The following is a 25556-nucleotide window of genomic DNA, read 5'->3' on the forward strand; positions in this document are numbered from 1 at the left end:
ACTACAAATACAGTTTAGACCGTGAAACAAATTCCCAAATATCAAATATTAAGATGAGTCAAACACCAGGATATTTAATACTACCAGACACATATTTCCTGAAATTATTTTGATAAGCTGTTAAAATAAAAATACTAAGCAAGTAAGTTGCTGGCAGAAGACAGGCAGACAAATGAGAAATCTTGAAGAGAAATGTACACCACCAGAAAAATAAAAAAATCGCTTAAGTTACTAAAATATATAACATTAGTAATATACATAAAGAACAACAAATACAGGAGACAGGACAATAGTTGAAAGGATTAAACTTGACAATACTTAGAGACAAAGCTTGTTGTGAGCTATGACACCAGGATACTCTACCCAGGGTGACAAGACTTTGTCTCAAAAAAAAAGGAAAAAAACAAAGCCATTTCTGACACTTTTGAACAGACAAAACAAGAAAAAGAAAAGGTTACAAGACATTAACAAAGCTCAGTAGAAAGTAAACTCTGAAGTACCTCTGGAAACTACTATTTGTATTCCGTGTGTCAAAGAACTTGAGAAATGGGGAGTGAGCAAAGAACTCTGATAACGTTTATGTAACTGTAGAGAAGGAAAAGGGAGTCTTGATACAAATGGTAAGAACCAACACACTTCCTTGCAGAGATAAGATCAGCAGGCTTTCAATAACTTCATTCAATTAGAAGATATCTCAAGCATATCAATTGTATATGTGCGTAAACAAATACCAAGGATTTATCAGGCTTACTGTTTGCTAAACAGAGGTAGGCTTAATTAGGAAAAATGTATTAATTAGAATGGAAGACATAATCCCTACCATCAAAGTGACTCTGAAGTTATTAAAGAAATGAAAGTAGGGGCCAGGCACAGTGGTTCACACTATAATCCTAGCAATCTGGGAGGCAGAGGCAGGAGGGTCACTTCAGCTCAGGAGTTTGTGACCAGCCTAGTAAAAGCAAGACCTCATCTCTTCTAAATAAATAAATAAATAAAACCCCGAAAAATTAGCCAGGCATTGTTGCAGGTGCCTATAGTCCCACCTACTTGGAGTCTGACACAGAAGGATCTCTTGAACCAAGGAGTCTGGAGTTACTGTGACCTAGGCTGATGCCATAGCACTCTAGCCTGGGGCAACAGAGTGAGACTGTCTCCAAAAAAAAAGAAAGAAAGAAAGAAAGAAAAAGAAATGAAACTAGGTTAAGTCAAATATATACAGGTATATACCTGATAACCGCAGTCTTGCCTTTTATACAAGAGTAAGTTCTATGAGGCAAAGGACTAATTCTAACTCACTACATCCAGCACCTAATACTGCTAAGCCCACTATAGGCAATCAATAGTTACTGAATAAACAAATGAAGAAATAAACAATTGTACAACAATTGTACTATAACATATGCAATAAAAATCATTACTAGATTAAAAAATAATTTTCTATCAAATGATTTGTCAAAATTGTTCAAAACACTAGCCCTTTCTTGATTTCTACATTCCCAATATAATTTCTGTACTTATTGTGAAAATGGCCTCAAGTAGAGTATCTTCATACTATCAAATGATTAGAAGAAATTTACAGCAGAGCATTTACTGATACTATTCAGTAAACTACAAGTAAGCACCCTTCCCTGCCTTACCTTTTCAACAGGTAGAAGCGTCTGTAGCAGTCGTACCGCAAACAGGGAAATGCTGACAAAGACCATTCTGTGGTGCACGATCATCACTTCTGGCTGTTCCAAGCTGACCCTGCTTTTATGGTAGCACATGGTTTCTCCAAGGGACCCCAACACCAGGAGGAGTTTTTCTTTCTGAAAACGTTTAAACAACAAATAACATAAGGAAATAACCAATTTGAGGGGCCAGTACACAAATGTCACTGGCAACAGTTTAAAATATGACCATTAAATAGTAAACAAACCAAAACAAAAATTTATTCCTCTTTGAATAATACTTGCTGACATAATAAAAAAAAAAAGGCAAAAAGGAGTGAAAAGAACACATTTTTAAAAAAGTAATAATTTTAGGGCCAGCCATACTGTAATTCTAGCACTCTGGGAGGCTGAGGTGAGTAGATTGCTTGAGCTTAGGAGTTTGAGACCAACTTGAGCCAGAGTGAGACCAGAGTGAGACCTGGTCTCTAAAATAAACAGCCAGGTGTTATGGCGGGCACCTATAATCTCAGCCACTCGGGAGGCTGAGGCAACAGAATAACTTGAGCCCTGGAGTTTGAGGTTGCTGTGAGCTATGGCACCAAGGTTTTCTACTGAGGGTGACAAAGTAAGACTCTGTCTCAAAAAAGAAAAAAAGAAAAAAAAAACAATAATTATTATTTAACAAGTATTTAATGTGATGAGCCCTAACTAATAATAAATAAAAGAATAAAATACAAAAGCTTAATGAACCACAAATTCCTGCTAGTTTCTAGTACTTGATTGTTATAACTTGGAACATACACACGTAAATCTCTCATCAAGTATTTACTATGCTTACGGTACGCCTAACACAGTGTCAGCCATGGTGGGCAGAAAAGTATTAGCACAAGAGACATTCCCTCAAATTGATCCCAAAGTTATGAAAGAAATGAAACAAGGACAGTCAAATATTTAAAAATCCATTGAATATCAAATCACATAAACTCTTTCTCTTTAGGTGATAAGGTTGTTTCAAGTGGGAAATGTTCTGCCATCACAAATTTCTAAATAACTCACTATTCAAATAGAAATTATACCTTTTAAACTGAAAGTTATACATAAATACAAAGAGAAAGCTAAAGCACAGTAGACTGACTTGCAAGTCACAATAATATAGACCAAAATATATCTTGGAGATGCTGACATGCTCCATAAACTAGCTGGTAAAAGCTGGAGGTTATCACCGTAGCAGATTTCAGGCTGTATTACAAGGCCATAGTGATCAAGACAGCATGGTACTGGCACAAAAATAGAGACACAGACATTTGGAATTGAATAGAAAACTAGGAAATGAAACCAACAACTTACAGTCACCTAATCTTCGATAAACCAAACAAGAGCGTCCACTGGGGGAAAGACTCCCTATTCAATAAATGGTGCTGGGAGAACTGGATATCCACATGTAAAAGACTAAAACTGGACCCACACTTTTTCCACTCACAAAAATTGATTCAAGATGGATAAAGGACTTAAATGTAAGGCATGAAACAATAAAAATCCTCAAAGAAAGAATAGGAAAAACACTGGAAGATACCGGCCTGGGGAAAGACTTTATGAGGAAGACTGCCATGGCAATAGCAACAACAGCAATAATAACAAATGGGATTTAATTAAACTGAAAAGCTTCTGCACAGGTAAGGAGACAACCACCAAAGCAAATAGACAACCTACACAGTGGGAAAGGATATTTGCATATTTTGAATCAGACAAACATTTAACAACCAGGATCTATACAGAACTTCAATTAATCCACAAGAAAAAATCCAGCAATCCCATACATCAATGGGGAAGAGAGATGAATAGAATCTTCTCTAAAAGACGACAGACGAATGGCCAGCAAACATATGAAAAAATGCTCGTCATCCCTATTAGAGAAATGCAAATTAAAACCACCCTGAGATATCATCTCACCCCAGCGAGAATGGCCTATATCACAAATACTCAAAACTGCAGATGCTGGTGCGGATGTGGAGAGAAAGGAACACTTTTACACCACTGGTGGGACTGCAAACTAATATAACCTTTTTGGAAGGAAGTATGGAAAAACCTCAAAGCACTCAACCTAGACCTCCCGTTTGATCCTGCAATCCCATTACTGGGCATCTATCCAGGAAAAAAAAAACTTTTATTATAAAGACACTTGTACTAGGCTGTTTATCACAGCCCAATTTACAATTGCTAAAATGTGGAAACAACCTAAATACCCTTCAACTCAGAAATGGTTTGGTAAGCTGTGGTATATGTATAACATGGAATATTATTCAGCCATAAAAAATGGAGATTTTTGCAGCATTTGTACTAACCTGGATGGAGGTGGAACACATTATTCTTAATGAAGCATCACAGGAATGGAGAAATATGAATCCTATGTATTCAATTTTGATATTAATGGCAATTAATGACACAGTGGGGCATGGGGGAAGGGGAGACCAGACAGAGCAAGAGGGAAGAGGTGAGGGAAAGGAAAAGAAGAAAAAAAAAAAATAAGAAAAGAAAATAGTGACTAATTCTCATATAAATTGGATTTAATTTTGACCAATGTACATTACTTAAACATTAATTTTTAATTCCACTTGTTAATATGTTGTTTGGGATATTGCATCCTCATTTATAAGTGAAATGTGTTTGTAATTTCCCCTTTATAATAATATATTCTCTCCAATTTTAATATCAGGTGTACCCAGATCAAGTAGAATGATTTTGAAGTATTTCTTCTTTTTCATTGTCTATGAGATTCGGCATGATCTGTTTTTTGAAATTATCTTTTATTTTTATTTATAAATATTAGTTGTCTATTTTTTGAGACTTAAAAAAAAAATAAGAAGTTAACTGATGACTCCATAGTGAATCTCAGAGTCAAAGTATTCTATAATAGACATACTCTTATTTGACAATGTGAATGTTACTTTCTTTGCATTATTATTATTGCTTAATATTTCAATGCAGTAATTCTCTGATTTCTTTTCTGAATGTATTTATGTTCATTCATTCTTTACGAGGTTTTTTTTTCTAGTCCTTATCTTAAACATTGTTATTAAATTTTAAGCCTCTTTAATTTTGTGAAGGCAAAAAATGGAAACCTAATAAACACATGTATGAAAAAAAGGACAGCCTCAGTGAAACAGCACTAAAGAAAAAAGCACTGCAGTTCTTACTCTCAATTCCATTGAAAATACATGAAAAATAAAAATGAGAAACTGAATAAAAGAACAAAAATCTAATATGTCAGAATTTTTTACACTCAAGTATAAATATACAAGAAACATAAGTAACAGATATATAATATAAAAATTAAATAAAGGCTCAAAGCCACAATGAAATACCAATTCACACCCATTAAAATGGTTATTATTCAAAAAAACAAAAAATAACAAGTACTGGAAAGGATGTGAAGAAACTGGAACCCTTCTAAATTGTTGGTAGAAATATAAAATGGTATAGCCACTGTGGAAAAGATAAGGACAGTTTCTCAAAAAAATTAAATACAGAATTACTATATTATCTAGCATACTTCACTGCTGTATATATGCCCTGAAGAACTAAAAGTAGGATCTCAAAGATAGATTTTATACACCCACATTAACAGCAGCACTATTCACAGGAGCCAAAATGCAAAAACAATGCAAGCGTCCATTAAGAGATGAATGGACAGGGCGGCGCCTGTGGCTCAGTCGGTAAGGCGCCGGCCCCATATGCCGAGGGTGGCAGGTTCCAACCTGGCCCTGGCAGAACTGCAACAAAAAAATAGCCGGGCCTTGTGGCGGGCACCTGTAGTCCCAGCTACTCAGGAGGCTGAGGCAAGAGAATCGCCTAAGCCCAGGAGTTGGAGGTTGCTGTGAGCTGTGTGAGGCCACGGCACTCTACCGAGGGCGATAAGGTAAGACTCTGTCTCTACAAAAAAAAAAAAAAAAAAAAAGAGAGAGAGAGATGAATGGATAAATAAAATGAAGTATGTGGTATGTGCACACAATAAAATATTATAGATTAGCAAAGTATTTTAAATATTCCCAATAAAACAGATATTTTACAGTATACAGTTTCTCCACTGCTCCACATACATCATATCATGGACTATGTACCCCTTAAGGCCTCTGAGAGCAGCAACTGCAGCAGGCTCCCCCAGATGCTTCCACTCCACTGCTCCTCATGCAAATCTCACCAGCACTTCCCCGTTTAAGACGAATCCATCCTGCCTTCAAACTACAAACAGACCCTCAGTTCACATGCCAGCCTCTCTCCAAAATCTCCATCTCACATCCTATACTTAGGTGCTTGTGCTCCACCACCAGCCTAACGGGCACCACCTATCAGAACTATCCAGGCCTCCTTGGGTAGCTGTGGCTCATTCTCTTCTTTTCTGCCAGATTAGAAAAAACAAAACCTCTACCTTTATCTACCTGGCCAAATCATAACTTAAAACTCAGTTCATTCAGATTTACGAAAAGCTTTCACTTAGATCCCAGTTTGGGAGTGTCTGTTCAAAGCACTCTTGGCAATAAGATATAATGGTCATAAACATATGATGTCAGGGACCTTGAAAAAGAACCTGCACCTCAATTTTCTTATCTATAAAACGGGTTATATAACTTAACAAGGTTGTAATGACTAAATGACTTTGTAAATAATGCCTGAAACACAGTAAGTGCTACATTTAAACTATCTTTATTATCCCTCTGTGCTCACATCTCACTTTTACTAGTATTAAAGTATGCCTCCACCTGATAGACAAGAGGCACTCCCCATGGATAAATGAGGGGCTCAAAGTTAAAGCAGAACCAGGCAGCCGTGCTGAGCAGGGCAGCAATCTCGTCCTGTGTCCTCAGAAAGGTACTGTCAAAGAATTACAGAACCCTCACTCTCTGGGAAGCTGAGGAGGGAGAATTGCTTGAGGTCAGGAGTTCGAGACCAACCTGAGCAAAAATAAGACCCTATGTCCACCAAAAGTAGAAAAATTAGTCAGGTGTTGGCTCAGCACCCATAGCTCAGTGGTTACAGCGCCAGCCACATACACCGAGCCTGGCGGGTTCGAGCCCAGCCCCAGCCTGCTAAACAGCAATGACAACTGCAACCAAAAAATAGCCAGGGCGTCGTAGTGGGCGCCTGTAGTCCCAGCTACTTGAGAGGCTAAGACAAGAGAATTGCTTAAGCCCAAGAGTTTGAGGTTGCTGTGAGCTGTGATGCCATGGCACTCTACTTAGGGCGAGAAAGTGAGACTCTGTCTCAATAAAAAAAGAAAAAAAAAGAAATTAGTCAGGTGTTGTGGTGGCAACTGTCATCCCAGCTACTCTGGAGACTCAGGCAGGAGGATTGCTTGAACCCAGAAGTTTGAGGTTGCTGGGAGCTAGGCTGATGCCACTGCACTCTACCTAGGATGACAAAGTAATACCCTGTCTCCAAAAAAAAAAAAAATAGAAAAGAAAAAAAGAAGTCACAAAACCTCCCATTATGCAATTAAGCCAAACCATTTCCTGTTGTCAGTGCCAAGATAAACTGCCACCAGAAGCCTCCTCCCCTAACTGGCCATTTGGAAGATACATCTGACAGAGATTTCAGGTTTTGAGCTTGGAACCCACCCAGTCAGGGCTTAACTATGTTAACCAATCAGAACTGGACAAGTCGGAATCCTTCAGATCTTCCCTTTGTTGTTTGGAGAGCACATTGTCACTTGTACTGAAAGCTGTGACTCACCAATCTGCAGATCATTTTTTACAAAAAATAAAGCTCTCCTTTCCTCTCCCCCCAAAGAGCTTATGGCCTGTTGTTAACATTAACAAGTCATATTTAAGGTATATATCACTCACAAGCATGAAAAGAACTACATCCTATTTATCTTACACCCCAGGGCCTAGCATATGACAGGGAAACAAGAATTGTTTGGTGAACTTAAATAACTGTCTTTGGGATGATGACAGCAGCGGGGAAGACCTAGGCTAATTAGAGATTCTACATCCTGGTTATAAATTCACTCTCTCGTTCAACCATCCTCATGGAGCCCTAAGTGGATTCTCGGACAATCCTCTTAGCCTCATTTGAACTGAAACCAACAATTCTACCAAAATGCCTTGATATCAAAGTTACCAGTTCATAGCAGGTCAAATGAGAATTTAGAAGCAATGAGTCATAAAGAAGAAAAAAAATGCTTATCAATGACTGCAATGGCAGGAATGCCACAGAGAAGAAACGCAAAAAAACAAGCAGAAGACCAATCCAGTAGTCCAAGGTTATCTGGCATAAATAAAGCTCCTGGAGTCTAACTCACCATACAAAGAAGGAAAACATCTTCACCTCCTTCGTGACAAAGATTAACAGATTTTACCAGAAAGAGGATGATTTAAGACATCCTTTAGGTCAACCTTTTATAAGTGCTTACCAATAATTTTTTATTTTTAACAAAATATAGCAATTTGGGTGAAAATATTTTTTCTTTTATTGACATCAAGTAAAATAAAAACACTCAGTTGGGAATAATTTCTTTTACTATGCTTTCCCAAACTCAGAGAGTTCCAGACATGATTGCTTTTAGCACTATTTGAAATATCTAGAGATTTGATTAATATCCTCAGGCATTTAATTTCTAAATTGGTAATATCTATTATCTTGTCCCATTAATGACTCAACAAAAATACTGCTTCTGTCTTTCTTCTTAAAAATGGCAAAAGTGGGAACATTAAGAAATTTTACTTATTTGTTTCTTTTAATATACAGCCAAAGGAAAGAGAATTTTTTTCAAGGAGGCATTTATTCTTTTTAAACAAGTAAATCAAATATAATTTCAAGCAGTACTGTTTTATTTAGCATTTCTAACATACCAATTGGCACTCGTACAATAGAATTAACCTTTAAAGTAAAAATAATTCATTGAATCATAAAAGATCAGCAGCCAAAAGTTAAAAGTGAATGACTAACTTTCACAGATAAATGTTCCGGCCAAGAAAAAGTAAGTTAATTTAAGAAGCAACTGATAAAGCATTCCTCACACTTCTAAGGAAAAGCTCACTTGTTGAAAACCTTCAATATGTGAAAATCTCTTAAAAGTACTACAAAATTGTGTGATAACCTTAAAGACTAAAGAAAAACCAAGATAAGAACTATTACCACAAACTAAAGGATTTAAAAATATATTATACCTGCTATAAAAAATATAATTTGTTTCTCTTTTCAAGAAGTTTATGTTACTAAAAACTAAAGTTTGGTTTCTTCCTCACACACGAAGCCTGGTATGAAGCAAACATCATATTGTACTCATTTTTTATGTTGTGACCTCTATTCACCAGGATTTCAGGTAGCCTGCAATGTTTAATTAAATATAGATATATCCTGACCAAAACAGCATAAAGAAAAAGAAAATTTGGTATCTATAAGAGTCAATACCCATTTTTATGACTAATAAACTTTGATTCGCTGCCCTGACAAGATAAGCAAAAAGGGAAGGGAGGGACAGCGGGAGGGAGGGGAAGACAGCCAGACCAGATATTACTGATTCAAATTAACAGGACAGACAGAATGCCAATTCCTAAGGTGAGCTTACAAAATGATAATTTCAAAGTAAAAGATATAAAATGGGAAATGACTTCTGATATAGTGAAGATGTACTCTGGCAGTCCATAGAGCCCTGAAATACTGTGTGGTAAGAAACATTCCTAAGGCCACACAGCACATGTATTGATTACACATGCAAAGCACTACACAGCAAAACACTTTTTGGAAAAAAAAAAAAAGAGAAAAGCCATACTTTCCAAAACTACCCACTAAAATACAAACAGCAAAGAACCAGGCATCCTTGGATCTCTCTACACCTTGAATGATTATTTCAAAGTTGGTATTGAATTTTTACTCCAAATAAACATACATTTAAGTCTCTAATAACTTGCAGATAAGCCAGGTGCTTCAATGACCTTTCAATAATTAAAAGCCTTATATAAAACTTCCACTTCTGGCCATGAAGAAATAATAAGGACTGATCCTCTCCCTCCCAAGAAATCAGCTAGAAAACTGCACAAGATATATAAAAAATATTGTTGGGCGGCGCCTGTGGCTCAGTGAGTAGGGCGCTGGTCCCATATGCCGGAGGTGGCAGGTTCAAAGCCAGCCCCGGCCAAAAACCACAAAAAAATAAAAATAAAAAATATTGTTAAACACTGGATAGCAGGAAGTGCAGGGCTATGATGCCAGAGAGAAGGAAAACAAGCAATGAGAATACTTCTATACCTTAAAACAATTACTGCACAGCAGGCAGGCGAGAGAAACCCAGCTAGTCTGATAATCTCGAGGACTAAGGAGGTGAAGATGCTGTGGAAGCTCAGACACTTAGGAACCGTGGGACAGCCATGCAAAGAGCTCCAGAAACCTAAAAAGGGCTCCATTTAGTCCACGCTGAGATTAAGTTCCTCAAATTATGGGAAGAAACTCCCAACAACGCAGGCCAGAAAGACCACTGAGATTTAATCTGAACAACTCCCAGGGCTCACACAGGACAGTAAGAGATTCAAAATTCAACCAGACAGAGCAGAGTCATCAGTAATCACTTCCAACATTCAGTTGAGTCTCAGAGGGGTTACACTTCAGGAGTAGAATTTAACCCCAAGAAAAGGTCCCTCTAGATCAGAGCTTTACAAATTTTCCTCAAAATTGAAATCGAGTCAAAAAAATATTTTTTATGAAGAATCGTCCTTGTTTCCATGCACTAAAAGCAAATAGCACCTCCCCAGTTGTGAAAATCAAAAACAATCCTACACATTGTCAAATATCCTCTGCAGGGCAAAATTGCTCCCAGTTGAAAACCACTATTCAAGACCCATTCTAACAAAATTTATATCACCTTTATGGGTGCAAGACATGATTGCAAGAGGGACTTTACCTAACAATTGCAATCAGTGTAACTGGCTTATTGTACCCTCAATGAATCCCCAACAATAAAAAAAAAAAAAAATTTATATCACTTAACCCCAGTAAGAGTAGCTCACATAACAAAATCCCAAAACCAGAGATGTTGGCGTGGATGTGGAGAAAAGGGCACACTTCTACCCTGCTGGTGGGAATGCACACTAATACGTTCCTTCTGGAAGGATGTTTGGAGAATACTTAGAGACCTAAAAATAGACCTGCCATTCGATCCTATAATTCCTTCACTGGGTTTATACCCAGAAGACCAAAAGTCACAATATAATAAAGACTCTGTACCAGATGCAGCCCAATTCATAATTGCTAAGTCATGGAAGAAGCCCAAGTGCCCATTGACCCACAAATGGACTAGCAAATTGTGGTACACGTATACCATGGAATATTATGCAGCCTTAAAGAAAGATGGAGACTTTACCTCTTTCATGTTTACATGGATGGAGCTGAAACATATTCTTCTTAGCAAAGTATCTCAGGAATGGAAGAAAAAGTATCCAATGTACTCAGCCCTACTATGAAGCTAAATTATAGCTTTCACCTGAAGGCTATAAGCACAAGACTATGAGGAAAGGGCCAAGGAAGGGGGGAGGTTAGAGTGGAGGGAGGGTAATGAGTGGGGCCACACCTATGGTGCATCTTAGAATGGGTACAGGCGAAACTTACTAAAGGCAGAATACAAATGTCTATATACAATGACTAAGAAAATGCAATGAAGGCTACATTGAACAGTTTGATGAGAATATTTCAGATTGTATATGAAACCAGCACATTGTATCCCTTGATTGCACTAATGTACACAGCTATGATTTAACAATAAAAAAAAAAAGAAATGAAATTGCTCCACAAGTAACTTAACCACCTGTAAGAATAGAACCAACTTCTAAAAGGACAAAATTAAAAATTCAGCACAATCAACAGGGCAATATTCAAAATGTCCAGTATCTAGTCAGAAATTACCAAATATATCAATTATTTATTTATTTTTTTTTTTGGATTTTGGCCGGGGCTAAGTTTGAACCCGCCACCTCTGGCATATGGGACCAGCACCCTACTCCTTGAGCCACAGGCGCCGCCCCTAAATATACCAATTATTAATATACAAAGACAGAGAAAAAAGTCAGACAATGAAAAAGACCCAAAACAGAAATATTTACATATAGAACACCTATACACTGAAAACTTCAAAACATTGTTGAGACAAAGAGTGAAATAAGTGAAGACATATATACAATATCCGTAAATCAGAAGACTCAATACTTATGGGAAGATGTTGATGTCAATTTTTCCCAAATAGATCTACAAACTAAACTCAAACTCCGTTCAAAAATCACAGCAGGCTTTTCTGTAGACATTGACAAGTTTCATTCGTGCTGGAAATACACAGAACCTAAAATAGCCACTATTGCACATTTATTAGAATGTTTTAAACAGAAAAAAAGGCAGATTGGTGGGCTGATGGTAGCAGCTTAGTAAGGTGCTACATGATATGTTTTTAAGTTATAAAAACAAGGTATAAGAGGGTGTATATAATATACTACCTTTTGTGTAAGATGAGAGAGGAGATGAGAATCTACCTACTTATTTGCTTACATTTGAGGTAACAACAGAAAAAATAGGCCAGAAAAAGAAAATGGCTACCAATATGGAAAATACCATAAAGAAAACAGGATGGCAGGCAAGTCTAAGCTACATTTTTATGAAGAGAAAACAATCCCCCAAAGTGAAGACAAATTGAAACCAATCCAATTCAATTGGGTAATAGAGAAAAGAATTCTTTAATTCTTTAAAGCCACTCTTTAAAGTGGCTTTAAGGCACAGTACTTTGTATACCCACAAGGAAATCCTGAACTTCATTAGGGTTTTTCACAGTGATATTTATATTGCTATTCTGAAACTATTCTATGTATGCTCATGTTAAAAGCTAACAAGCAATTATATCAATATTGTGAGGAACTAAGTTTCTGAATAAGCAAAATTATAAGAAATATAAGTTTAAAATGGGAGAACTAATATCAGTTCATGATTTTTAGAAACATAGATTTCCTAGTTCCGTTACTAAGAGGGAAGAATGATAACACAGTAGCTAGAAGCAACCCTAATGGCCTATTGGAATGGAAGATCTTCATACACTCCCTCATTATAAGTTCCAGACTATGTACAAAATAAGCTTGGGACATACTATGTCAGAAAGAAAAAAAGCTTTCAAAATTAAGGAGAAAATGAAAACAGCTTAAAGGAACCAAAATAAAATAAAAACTTATTTTATTACCCATGTCCCCAAAAAACATAGATTCTCACCATATCAATAGCAAAAAGGCTGTTGTCATCCCAGATATCTGTTGAAATTGCTTCTCCAATAAGCATCAAGTTTTCTGCAAGCAATTCCAGAACTCTTATTATCATTTGTCTGCTACCTAGAAATACAAACAGGAGAAACTAATGGGAAAAAAGTTACATAACTTTAAAATAATCAACTGAATATCATACTGCTCAATTCTCTAGTCTTGTTTTTTAAAATGTGTTTAGAACTGCTTAGAGATGGAAAGGGACATGACAATCCATAACACCATTAAAGACTTATGCTCCAAACATCACACTACTTGACTAAAGCAAATCAAATGTCTTCATAAGTGGGAAAGAATGCATGAAAAGAATAGCAATAATTAACTAAAAATACCTTGAAACTGATTAAAACAATTTTTCAAATTCAGAGAATATTCACATTAAACATAGAATGTGGCAAGGTACCAAGGCAAGTTTACAAGATGCATTCTAATAATTTCCATTTAGTATCAAAAGGCTTAAAACTTGTCATATATCAGTATTTTCCCTCATAGGACTTCCCTAGGAAGCTAAACTTGGACTGAAACAACTGAAGGAATAAATATCCACACTGGCCTTCGCTGAAACAACCTTTTAAAAATTCCATTTAGGCCAGGAGTCGTGGGAGACCGAGGCAGGAGGATTGCTTCAGCTCAGGAGGTCAAGACTAGCCTAAGCAAGAGAGAGACCCCATCTCTACCAAAAACAGAAAAAAATGAGTCAGGCATGGTAGTGTGTGCCTGTAGTCCCAGCTATTCTCGAGGCTGAGGCAGGCAGACCTCCTGAGCCCAGGAGTGGGAGGCTGCAGGGAGGTATAATGATGCCACTGCACTCTGGCTGGGGCAACAGAGCAAGACGCTGTCTCAAAAAAAGTAAAAAAAATTCTATCTGCACTTACCTTAACTTCAAAAAATTCCAAAAGAAACTGTGCTGTCACACCCACAGATGTCTCTCTTTTCTCTATAGACACAGAATCACAAAGGAATTCCACTGTCCCTAATTCTAAGTGAACTGAACATTCAAATAAGACTTTTCTGTCCTACATCCCAAAAGTTAATTTCTAATGAATAAAATCAAAACAAACTACTATATCATAAGGATCTAGATTAATTTGTGCATTAAAACAGCTGGAGCAACTTCCCTTAGAAATCTCTTATGATACTGAAACATTACAAATTATGCAATAATTTATCATGAAATGGCAAGAGAACATTTAGAAATTTTTATGTACCAAGACAGCTTTATAATTATCAATCTGACTTTTCGCAGCAAATTAAGAGAAGGTTAAACGCAAAATCATTAAGTCTAAAACTATTCTTCTCCGTATACGACGCAGATAAACACACATACTTTATGATGTCAAAATTCATTTCTTCATTTTACAATATTATATATGAATTAATATATAATCCTAACGCATGGAAGCAGTTATTCACTCAGTGATAAGTGGGTACACAGTCTTCCTCAGGATAAAAACATTTTAAATCTTCCCAAGTACATACTCTACTCCTTTCTATCACCTCCAAACAGGCAAAAAATAGCTCTAGGGAGGACTTAACCATTGGCATGGGATATATAATATTGTTTTACTTTGCCAGTATAAACTAAAAAAGGCAAAACTTTGCTTGTCTTACATTTCTATCTTGACAAGTTTATCAATTGCTGAAAATGTCTAGATTTTGAAAATACAAGTCATTACTGCTTCCAAAACTTTACCTTGCAAAATGCTGCAGGGTTTGAAAGCATAGACTTTGGTTTCAGAAAAACCTTGGTTCAAGTTCTTGCTCTAAACTTCTTGACTTCAGGCAAGTTTCTAACCATTCTAAGCCTCAGTTTCCTCATATGTAAAAGCAGGGACAAAATCCTCCCACTGTTAGAAGGATAAAACGGACCAGTGTGAGAAGTATATGAAACAATGCACACAACACCAGGTACACAGCTGAATACAGCAGGGTTCAATGTGTGGTAACTGTTGTTTTAGTGGAGACTCTGGTAGATGTCGGCCATTCTGTTGATATTGTCACTCACCTTAGTAAAATTATAACGACATACCTGTATATGTTTCAGTACATCTCTTCAAATTTACCTTGCACTGCTGAGTGAAAATATAACCCCAAAATATCTGTGGGTTTTTTTAAGAAAAACAAATGACTACAAAGGTAAGACTCCAGTTTTAGGGTTTTGTTTATAACATGACTCATGGCGTAAGTAAAAAATGAATAGGAAGTGTGAACTGACAGCAACCCAGAAAGCTTTTAAAGGCCAGTAGCCGAAGATTTTTTTGTTTATTCTGGTCTATCCCTCTCTAATTACTCCAGCTGCATTATACTCTTGGTGCTTAAAATACCAATAAAAAAGTGGAAGCCTGTGACAATAAAACCCATAAAATATGAATGGATGCTCTATCTGAATAGCCTTTCAGGAATCCTCATTTAATTAAGAAACACTAAAGACATTATTAAGTTCTTAGGTAAGTAAATATAGATTCTAAAGGCCCTAACACAGAGAGGAATAAAAAGAAAAATAAAAGTGCTAGAAAACAATACAAAACCAACATAAATTGTATAAGAAGAACTATAATTTCAAAAACAACTGACCTGTTCTTAAGAGAGGAACTGCTGATTCCAGAATGGAGACACAGAACTGGGGAAGACTGAGTTGCTGGAACTGCAGCTCCACCGTGTCTTCAGATCCCAGCTCTGGCAGGTCTACGTGTCCCATATCGAAAGGCGAATGAACAGATACCCTCGAGTTTACAGGAGCATGACTACTACTTCCACTGCAAAATAAACAGATGATAAATCTTGCATATAGAACAACCCTCAAACAGACTCACAGCATATCTGCTGCCTGACGTATTAGAAGCCTCAGTCTAGTCACACCTCTATTGCTTCTTGTAGCAATTCTCGTCAAATCTGTAGAAACCTTGACAAATTTATGAACTTATGAGATTTAAGTTCATGCAAAAATGATTCAAAATTATAAGTGAAGCCAAAAATGCACCTATATTTTGCTTTTCAAATCGATGATCTCAAAATATTTAAACATTCCCATAGCAGCAATCAACATTAGTACTGATAACCCATTCATTTATAAAAGAAAACAAGCATATTTATAGCAAAGTTCCTATATAATCAACTCATAAAGGCAAAACTAAATAGTTCGTCTAGATTCCTAGAATGTCTACGATTTTCACCAAATGTTCTATGGAAGCCAAGGTTAGTAAATGAAAGATGGTTCCAGAAAAACACCATGTGAAATGCATTACTTTATTTACTATCTTTAACATCAAATGATTTTGAGAATGCACCCTCCAAACTAGGACATCCTATCTTCCCTGGCTTTGCTCATTAAAAAAAATCCTTACACACTGGATGTAAAGCAGTGAGGTCAGGGTAAAAAAATGGTGTAGGATTAAAAAGAAGCTGAAACACAACTGAAGTTGAATCACAGAAATACACTAATGCTACAGAACATTTTAAACTCCTCAAATTTCATACCACTTTGTCATCTCTTCAATTTCAAGATAATGAACAGCCCAAACTACAGAAATGACTTGGGCTTCCCTCAAACTCTGAAAGCCCTGTAAGGAAGGTGCTCACTCAGGAGTGAAAACTTACAAGCAAACACACTAGAGAATGAGGCAGAAAGGCTTTCTAAGGGTAAAGAGAAAAATCACCGAACTGATTGGCCAGCTAAAGTGAATAAACTAAGAGCAGGCCCTCCTGTCACACCGTCTAAATCAGCTCGGCTCTTTACCAACTGTAATGCTCTTAAGCCTCAGGTTTTTCTGTAAAATGATGATAATAATACCAACCTTGTTACAGGACTGTTAGAGGATATCTAAATGAAACAAAGTATGCCAAGCACGCAGCATAACATCAGGGACTCAGCAAGCACGAATCAGTGCTAGCTTGTAGCCCCAGAAGCATTAAGAAAATAATCAAGCCAATATACATTTGTTCATCTTACTGCACATTTTTTAAAATGATACTAAAAAACAGACTAATGATTTTAAGATGTTTATAGCCTAAGGACAAGGTAACATACAAACACCATGCCAATCCCTTTAAGCAAAGATAAGATAATCTGTGCTTACATAAGACGCCATGAATCAAATACCTTGAAGGAGTCCTTGTTCTCTAAAAAAATCTTCTAATGATTCCTTTGAATAAATATTTACTCATTTAAATTATTAGACTTACAAAAATGTCTTTAAAATACATAAAAAAGGTATCTATCATTTAAAGTTATGCTTTTAAACTACATGATATTCCACTTATGGCTGGAATACAACTTAGTGGGTCAGGACCATCATTCCTTTTTAAATAAAATAGAAAGGAACAGAAAATATAATTTAGTGCATAGAAGATGAAATCAAAGTACTATTTTGTGAACATTTGTTTTGCTGGACACATAAATATATACACATGCACAGAACATATGTTTGTGTACTGAATACTAAGTTGCAATGTAACATTTATTTATCTTTACGTGGATAGTGGTCAAAAAAAAATGAAAGGGGCGGTGCCTGTGGCTCAGTGAGTAGGGAGATGGCCCCATACACTGAGAGTGGTGAGTTTGAACCTGGCCCTGACCAAACTACAACAACAACAACAAAAAAAAATAGCCGAGTGTTGTGACGGCACCTGTAGTCCCAGCTACTTGGGAGGCTGAGGCAAGAGAATTACCTAAGCCCAGGAGTTGGAGGGTGCTGTGAGCTGTGATGCCACAGCACTCTACCGAGGGCAACAAAGTGAGACTCTGTCTGTTAAAAAATATATATATATGAAAGCCAGTGGTTTAACACTACCCCTTTATCTGTGGTAATATTTTTAAAAAGACAGAAAAACAACGATCTCCCTCTAAAATTAACACACACACACAAGTTCACTGGGCTTTTCTAATTTCTGAGCCACCTGGAGGACACTGCATCCCAATCCTGCCCATCTCCTCTGAGTCGCTGGCCTGTGCGCCCAACCACAGAAGGTCGAGGGCTACTGCTCCCTGGAGAAGGATTCTGGGAAGGATGAGTAACTCTTGCTTCATGACAGTAAGACAAAGAAGAATTTGGGGAAACAGCATCTGGAAAAAAGTAATAAAATCAACCTTAGTAAAAACACACTACCATTAAGTAGTATTTATCATCTTCCAAAACATTAAGAAAATTACAGTAGGGCGGCGCCTGTGGCTCAGTGAGTAGGGCGCCAGCCCCATATGCCAAGGGTGGCAGGTTCAAACCCAGCCCCGGCCAAACTGCAACAAAAAAATAGCCGGGCGTTGTGGCGGGCGCCTGTAGTCCCAGCTGCTGGGGAGGCTGAGGCAAGAGAATCGCGTAAGTCCAAGAGTTAGAGGTTGCTGTGAGCCGTGTGACGCCACGGCACTCTACCGAGGGCGGTACAGTGAGACTCTGTCTCTACAAAAAAAAAAAAAAAAAGAAAGAAAATTACGGTAACAGAAATGCTTCTGCACATGTAAAAATAAAAGTAAAGATCAACCTTTTCTGCAAGTATTCACTTAGTATATTTAGATATATCTAACTGACCTGATTACATGGAATCTACTTGCCAGAGGAATCCACTTTTGACATTAGACTGCCAAAGCCAACAGCAGTAGAGAATCCCTCCAGAGGGATCCACTTTCGACATCAGAGACTGTCAAAGCCGACAGCAGTAGAGAATCCCTCCAGAGGGATCCACTTTCAACATCAGAGACTGTCAAAGCCGACAGCAGTAGAGAATCCCTCCAGAGGGATCCACTTTCAACATCAGAGACTGTCAGAGCCGACAGCAGTAGAGAATCCCTCCAGAGGGATCCACTTTCGACATCAGAGACTGTCAGAGCCGACAGCAGTAGAGAATCCCTCCAGAGGGATCCACTTTCGACATCAGAGACTGTCAGAGCCGACAGCAGTAGAGAATCCCTCCAGAGGGATCCACTTTCGACATCAGAGACTGTCAGAGCCAACAGCAGTAGAGAATCCCTCCAGAGGGATCCACTTTCTTTTTTTTTCTTTTTTTTTTTTTTTTTTTGTGGTTTTTGGCCGGGGCTGGGTTTGAACCCACCACCTCCGGCATATGGGACTGGCGCCCTACTCCTTGAGCCACAGGCACCGCCCCAGGATCCACTTTCGACATCAGAGACTGTCAAAGCCGACAGCAGTAGAGAATCCCTCCAGAGGGATCCACTTTCAACATCAGAGACTGTCAAAGCCGACAGCAGTAGAGAATCCCTCCAGAGGGATCCACTTTCGACATCAGAGACTGTCAAAGCCGACAGCAGTAGAGAATCCCTCAAAAACAAAGCAACAAAAGAGCAGGAGATCAAGGTTCCCAGTGATTCTACCATTCACACAGTTTTTATTCAAAAACGAGCGGTGCAGAGTTTATGTTGTAAAAGTGTACACACAGAGGAGTTGTCAGAAGAATCTGCGAATAACGCCAGTGGCTAAGGAATAAATGAAAATAAATACCCTGTTTGTTAGAGAAGAAACCTGGATCTCGGTGAAAGTTAAGTCTGTTTCTCAAGTATGTGCACAGCTGCTGCAAACAGGACACGGACTGCAAAGCCAGGCGATGTTTTCCATCTCCTCCAAAGGCCAGTTTCAACAAAGATAAAAGGCTCTGAAATAAGAAGAGCAATGAAAATGGTGCAGTGAAAGTGCTCGACTTCAAAGAAGAATGGGGAGCCTACCTAAGTGAATAATCAAAAAATAAAGTTAAGTTGTCAAATATTTATAAAACATAAACAGAACTGGGAAAAAATAAGTTAGGATAATGCAAGAACATGGGTCAGAATGAGATAATAAAATTTAAACAGAATAGTCAGTGTTTCTTATTTCTAAAATCGATTGGTTGAGTGTCCATTCTGAGAAAAGACAGGAATTATTCACCATTCAAGACATTACATCACACAGAACTTTTTAAAAATCACAGCAAACCCTTTTCATCTCAAATATCTAAATCATTTTACCACGTTTTGGTAATGAACAGCTTTTCCTCTGCTATCATTTGCCAGCCGCAACAGTATGTATTAAGATTGCCATTCACTGGAGTCCACGTCAGCCCCGTGTGGAGTGACAAGGCTAAGGCATTACTAGATGCTGTCTACACACCAAGGCCCACTTAGATCCTTGTCTCTCTACTGTATGAGCTACAGACTAGATGAAAGGAAGGCATGTAGCCGTATTCCAAAAGCCATGCTACTCTTCCTCTTAATAAGGGTTATGGCTACCCAATTTCCAAAGTCTATTTTTCCTTTTAGTAACCTCCAAAGGGTAATTTAAGATGGCCAAGCTGGACTGCAGGTGTCAAATGGAACTACTACTATTAGAAGAGCTATAACTATCCAAACAAGTTAGTAAATAGAGTTTAAATAGCCAAACACTTCATTTTTAAATACATTCATTTCCTTCCCAAGAACGTCTACTCTACAGTTTGTTTTAATGCAAAAAGCTTTCTATTTCCAAATCTAAAACCACTTCAGAAGGTACTCACTTGAACAATTTTTGGCCTTTGAAGGAAAATCTCAGCAGGAAAATCTTGCATGATAACATCCTTCAATAGTTCACAGGTGTTCCAGATCAAAGTGTGGTTACTACTTCTTAAAGAACTACAAAATACAGTGTTATTCACTTTTAAAGAGTTCACCTATAGCAGACTGTAAGTAGCCTAGTGACTACTAATGACTCTATTAACAATCCTTCAGGTCTCAGCTAAGACCTCACTTCCCCTGAAAAGCCTTCCTAGATCTTTTTCCCAATCAACAAATAACTCTAGCAAGGTATTTCTTCCATTTGTATACGGCGTGGCATTACAATTAATTGTTGACTTCATATCCCCCACTCAATACCCCTCAGGAGCAGGAACTACCTATTAACCCTTGCATCCCCCAGAAACTATCGTAATGCTACAAAATAAAGTCAGTGAAGTCAAAGGACACATAATTTAATGAAATCTGTTAAATAAACTAAGAAATATGACAGGAAAAAATACTAAGCATAAAGGTAAATTCTAGAAATTAGATTCTTTACTGATACTCCCTACTCTGGGTGAATCAGATTAAGACCCCACTCTTGTCCCACACAGAGACTACTTCTCAATTTCTGCCCACCTGGGGATGTGGCGGTTGTTCATCCCCCAATCCTGGTCCACCATCCAAACACACCCTAAGCAGAGGCATGCATCAGAAACTATTGCCATCTCTGCGTTCTAGAACTGACAGACCACACAGACCCCTGCCCCTCTCCTTTGTGCCTGCTACCTCCTAAATATCCTGTCCCAAGAGAATTTACTGAAGCCTTGGAAGCACCATCATCAAAAATCATTTAATAGTATCCACTTATATCCGGTCCCAGCTCTAGATAATGGTCTTCATTTTCCAGATTCACATGCAAAAAAGGCAGACACCTCATTTATTGTGGCATTTGTTGAAATTGCACAAAATGAATCTGGACATTAAAACACTCTCCAAATTTCTATATATCAGCCATTTACTTTTGAGGGTAAAGCAATCAATTAATAGCAAGTACATGAGATTAGATTGGCAGTACCCAATCTTCTCAACATAGTATAATTATTCCCTTAATAGAGCCCATGTTTTGAAATATATTCTACCAAAAGACTGCTTTGCTATGGAATTTTTCCACTTGTATTAATGAAGGCCATAAGGAATGACCAATGAAAGAATCTAGTCAAGAAGAAATAAGTCATGTCACCAAAAACTACATAAAACTCCAACCACGAAAATGCAACTTGATGTGCAGATTGATTAAAAGTAAATGGGAACTTTTCTGGCTTGCTTTTTGAAATACTGAAAATCACGTATACTGTGCCTTTGACTACCTTTCACAGCTACTGAGCATCTTTTCCTACTGAAAACATATAGTAATAACTACCATACCTAACTGCTATAAATGAACAAAAACACCTGAAACAAGTCAGGCACTGTACCTTTCATTGGAGGAGAGAACATGTCTATCTGTTGTGGTGAGGGGCAGCCAAGGAAACGTAGAAAATTTCAAACACCTCACAATCTGATTTACTGTTAATGGAAGAGCAAAACTTATGGTATCAAAAAATAAAGAGATAACAGAGTAACGATATGAAGAGTAAGGTTCATCTTTAAAACAAGTTCCAAATAAAAAGGACATCTTACAGTAGCCTAAATCATAAATAACAGCTGCAAATTTGTTCTTCACAGGATAAATAACAGAGATCTACTTTCATAATTTAAACAGAACTCATAATACTAAAATAAGTATTAGAAGAAGAACATTAAACACAAACCAATATTGAATGACATTTAAAGTTTCTGTTAAATTTTCTATTTTACCCTGTGGCTGACCAGAATATCAAGCTTAAATTTTACATAAAAGTAACCAGCATCTGGAGAAAACCTTTGCTTACAGAAATTTAAAATGATTCAAATATAACGATATGTCTAGTCATGTTCAAATACTCCATATGGTGTTAGATATTTAAACATTTCCATGAAGATGACTTGAAGACCATAAGGTTGAAGTGCTCAAACAAAATGAAAAGAAATGTGAGAAAGCAACAGTTTTAAACTATCCCTATTCAAACTATTTTTTAACAGATCTTATATTGTACAAGTTAAAGTGGCAAAACTGAGAAATAGCAACTATGTAAGTCTTTTCAAATGGCAAATAGTCTTTCTGCCAAATGCTTTGAAAAGAATGTGGAATTGTTAAATGCAAGTAACAGTATTATTAAATTCCCAAACATAGCACAACACTTCTTTCCAAAGTGTTAACATAAAAGCATGGTTTACTTTTAAGGAAACAGGTGGAAGAAAGGATAGGCTTCCATTGCACAACACGTGTTCAAAATAAGCCACGTCATAAATCAAGACAAACTGCAACTCATACAAAACAAGGTAACAATCTCAACTGGCCTTTATGTTCACATGGGCTTCCCCCAAACACCCACTGTCACCAGCCCTACAGATTCTCACCCTCTTCAGACCTTGTCATCACTCAGTTAAGCCTTGCAGACATCTCACCTCAAAGACAAAGCTCCCTGCAAGCCTGACAAAATTTGTCCAAAATAGAAAGCTAAAGTATTTTAACAGCTTAACAAGTTTTCCTTCTTATGCTGTTATTCAATCTGTGAGTTTCCATGAAAGGACTTCCAAGTGAGTGTATTTGAATATGTGACATGAGCAGATATAGCCTTTTCATCTCAACTGTTCAGGCAATAAAATGCTAAGTACATGATTACTTAACCATTTACCAACTGTGTCACCAAGAACAAAGTTTTGATGTTGTTGTTTTTTTCCTTTTTCTTCTTTTTTTTTTTTTTTTTTTTGTAGAGACAGAGTCTCACTTTATGGCCCTCGGTAGAGTGCCTGGGCATCACACAGCTCACAGCAACCTCCAACTCCTGGGCTTAAGTGATTATCTTGCCTCAGCCTCCCGAGTAGCTGGGACTACAGGTGCCCGCCACAACGCCCAGCTATTTTTTTGGTTGCAGTTCAGCCGGGGCCGGGTTTGAACCCGCCACCCTCGGTATACGGGGCCGGCGCCTTACCGACTGAGCCACAGGCGCCGCCCAAGAACAAAGTTTTTAACCTTCCTAAGCCTGAGCATCCTCATCAGTAAAACAGCGACACTAACAGCAACCTCACCAGGACTCTGAAGATTCATTCATTCCTTCAAAGAATATATTAAGTGTCTAATACATCTTTGGCATTGTTACAGACACTGGGGCCTAAACACTGTTCACAGCTAGCATTAAGCTTAAAAATGAGGAAATAAACAAGAAAATAAATACATAATTCCAGAGCATGAAATGTGTTATAAAGAAAACTCAACATAGTGATCACTGGCTAGGATCCTTGGGAAGATCTCTTTGAGGAAGTGGCATATGAGCAGAGACCAAACACAGCCAGACACGCAAAGACCTAGAGATGAGCATCCATAGAAAGGGCTCTAAACTGAAATTTTTAACCAACTAGATGCTGAAGAAATGTTAGAGGAGAAACTAAGATGACCCTGGGTCTCTGGCTGGAGTAACCAGATGAACAGTACAAAAAGTAAGCTGAAGAATAAAATGACCACACATGTGGAGTGCCTGGTACAATGCCTGACAAAAATGTATCGACCAGCATTAAGTGCTACCATCATTACTACCAGCAATCTACACGGCTGCTCAGACACAGTTACTGAGTAACACAGAACTTTACCATTTAAACTTGATATCTTAAACTAATTTGAGTCAACTGAAACAACCAATAGTAATTTGGTAATGAAACAGTCAAGTTTGATCACAATACATCTTCACAGCAATGACACATTAACTTTCAATTTATTAAGTCAACGGGATTTACTTCCCTACACATACACACCCACTGGTCGTGGAGGCACGTCCATCTGTTGAACATCACTTTTGTCTTGAGGAAAATATCCTGTTAAGATTTCAGGTTGTTTGGACAATTCTGAAAAGAAAATATATACATTACTGTATATTGATTCAGTATTTTCTAACAGTCAAACTTTCTTTTATTAGTAATGTTTTCTCTGGCTCAGCACCCGTAGCACAGTGGTTACAGTGCTGGCCACGTACACTGAGGGTAACAGGTTCGAACAGGTTCCCTGGACCAGCTAAACAACAATGACAAATGCAACCAAAAAATAGCCGAGCATTGTGGGGAGCACCTGTAGTCTCAGCTACTTGGGAGGCTGAGGCAAGAGAATTGCTTGAGTTCAAGAGTTTGAGGTTGCTGTGAGCTGTAACGCCACAGCACTCTACCTACCGAAGGCAACATAGTGAGACTGTCTCAAAAAAAAAGAAAAAAGTAATGTTTTCTCTTAAGTTTTTGAATCATTTTTCAAACTAAAAAAAAAAAAAAAAATCCAGCTTTTTTCTCTGTATAGTCTATTTTCCTAAAGAGAAAAAAATGTGAATGTTGAGCCAATTTCCAAAGGGGTGAGAGTGTTTCCCTTTTCTCTTCTACTGTTAATAAAATATAATTTTTTTAGAATGAAAATATCCACAATGTACAGGAAGAATCAGCTACAAAGAAATCCAGCACTGTTTTCTATGCTGCTTACCCACCTTCTTCTTTTTTTTACTCCAATTATATAGTTCCCAATCACTTCAAATTTCATTAATACTTTTTAAAAGTTATCAGAAACAAGTAAGTCAAATAAATCGCATCTTTCAATACCTTTGCAATTTCCTGTCACACAAAATTACAGATTCGGCAGCTCAGGTGCAATGAGAACAAGAATGAGTAAACACTGAGACTAAATTTTTAATTTTGGGTTTGGTGTTTTCATGTCAACAGTTCCTAATATTAATACAGATACCTACAAGGATTTAGATGGAAAATACACAACTTAAGATTCTAGTTTATTTTCAATGGCAAGAACACAAAACTTGCAGCTAACAATGCTGTGCTTAATATATGGTGAGCCCTATGCCCACTTTCCAGGCACTGACTCATTTAATCTTCACAATTCTGTGAGAAAGATGTTCTTACTTATTATCTCAAATTTTGGATGAAAATACTAAAGCCAAAAGTTGTTAAGTACCTTGGCCAAGATCACACAACCAGCAACAAAACTGAAAACTAAATCTAAGTCTCTTTGACTCTGATTTTAACCAGTTTGCTATTATGTAT

General features: G+C 37.4%; 1 protein-coding gene across 1 annotated transcript in view; it reads right to left on the minus strand.

The window, feature by feature from the left end:
* RTTN (rotatin) overlaps window positions 1-25556 on the minus strand; it is a 181849-nt gene that overhangs the window by 153708 nt on the left and 2585 nt on the right. Inside the window, exons 4-11 of the mRNA XM_053571779.1 lie at window positions 24279-24368; window positions 21863-21953; window positions 20408-20522; window positions 19384-19534; window positions 17831-17996; window positions 15509-15690; window positions 12888-13003; window positions 1638-1808 (exon numbers count right to left, since the gene is read on the minus strand). Of these exons, the coding sequence (XP_053427754.1) occupies window positions 1638-1808; window positions 12888-13003; window positions 15509-15690; window positions 17831-17996; window positions 19384-19534; window positions 20408-20522; window positions 21863-21953; window positions 24279-24368 (1082 nt within the window). The remainder of the gene's footprint in view (window positions 1-1637; window positions 1809-12887; window positions 13004-15508; window positions 15691-17830; window positions 17997-19383; window positions 19535-20407; window positions 20523-21862; window positions 21954-24278; window positions 24369-25556) is intronic.

Source organism: Nycticebus coucang, chromosome 19, assembly GCF_027406575.1.
Source record: "Nycticebus coucang isolate mNycCou1 chromosome 19, mNycCou1.pri, whole genome shotgun sequence".
Lineage (NCBI taxonomy): Eukaryota > Metazoa > Chordata > Mammalia > Primates > Lorisidae > Nycticebus > Nycticebus coucang.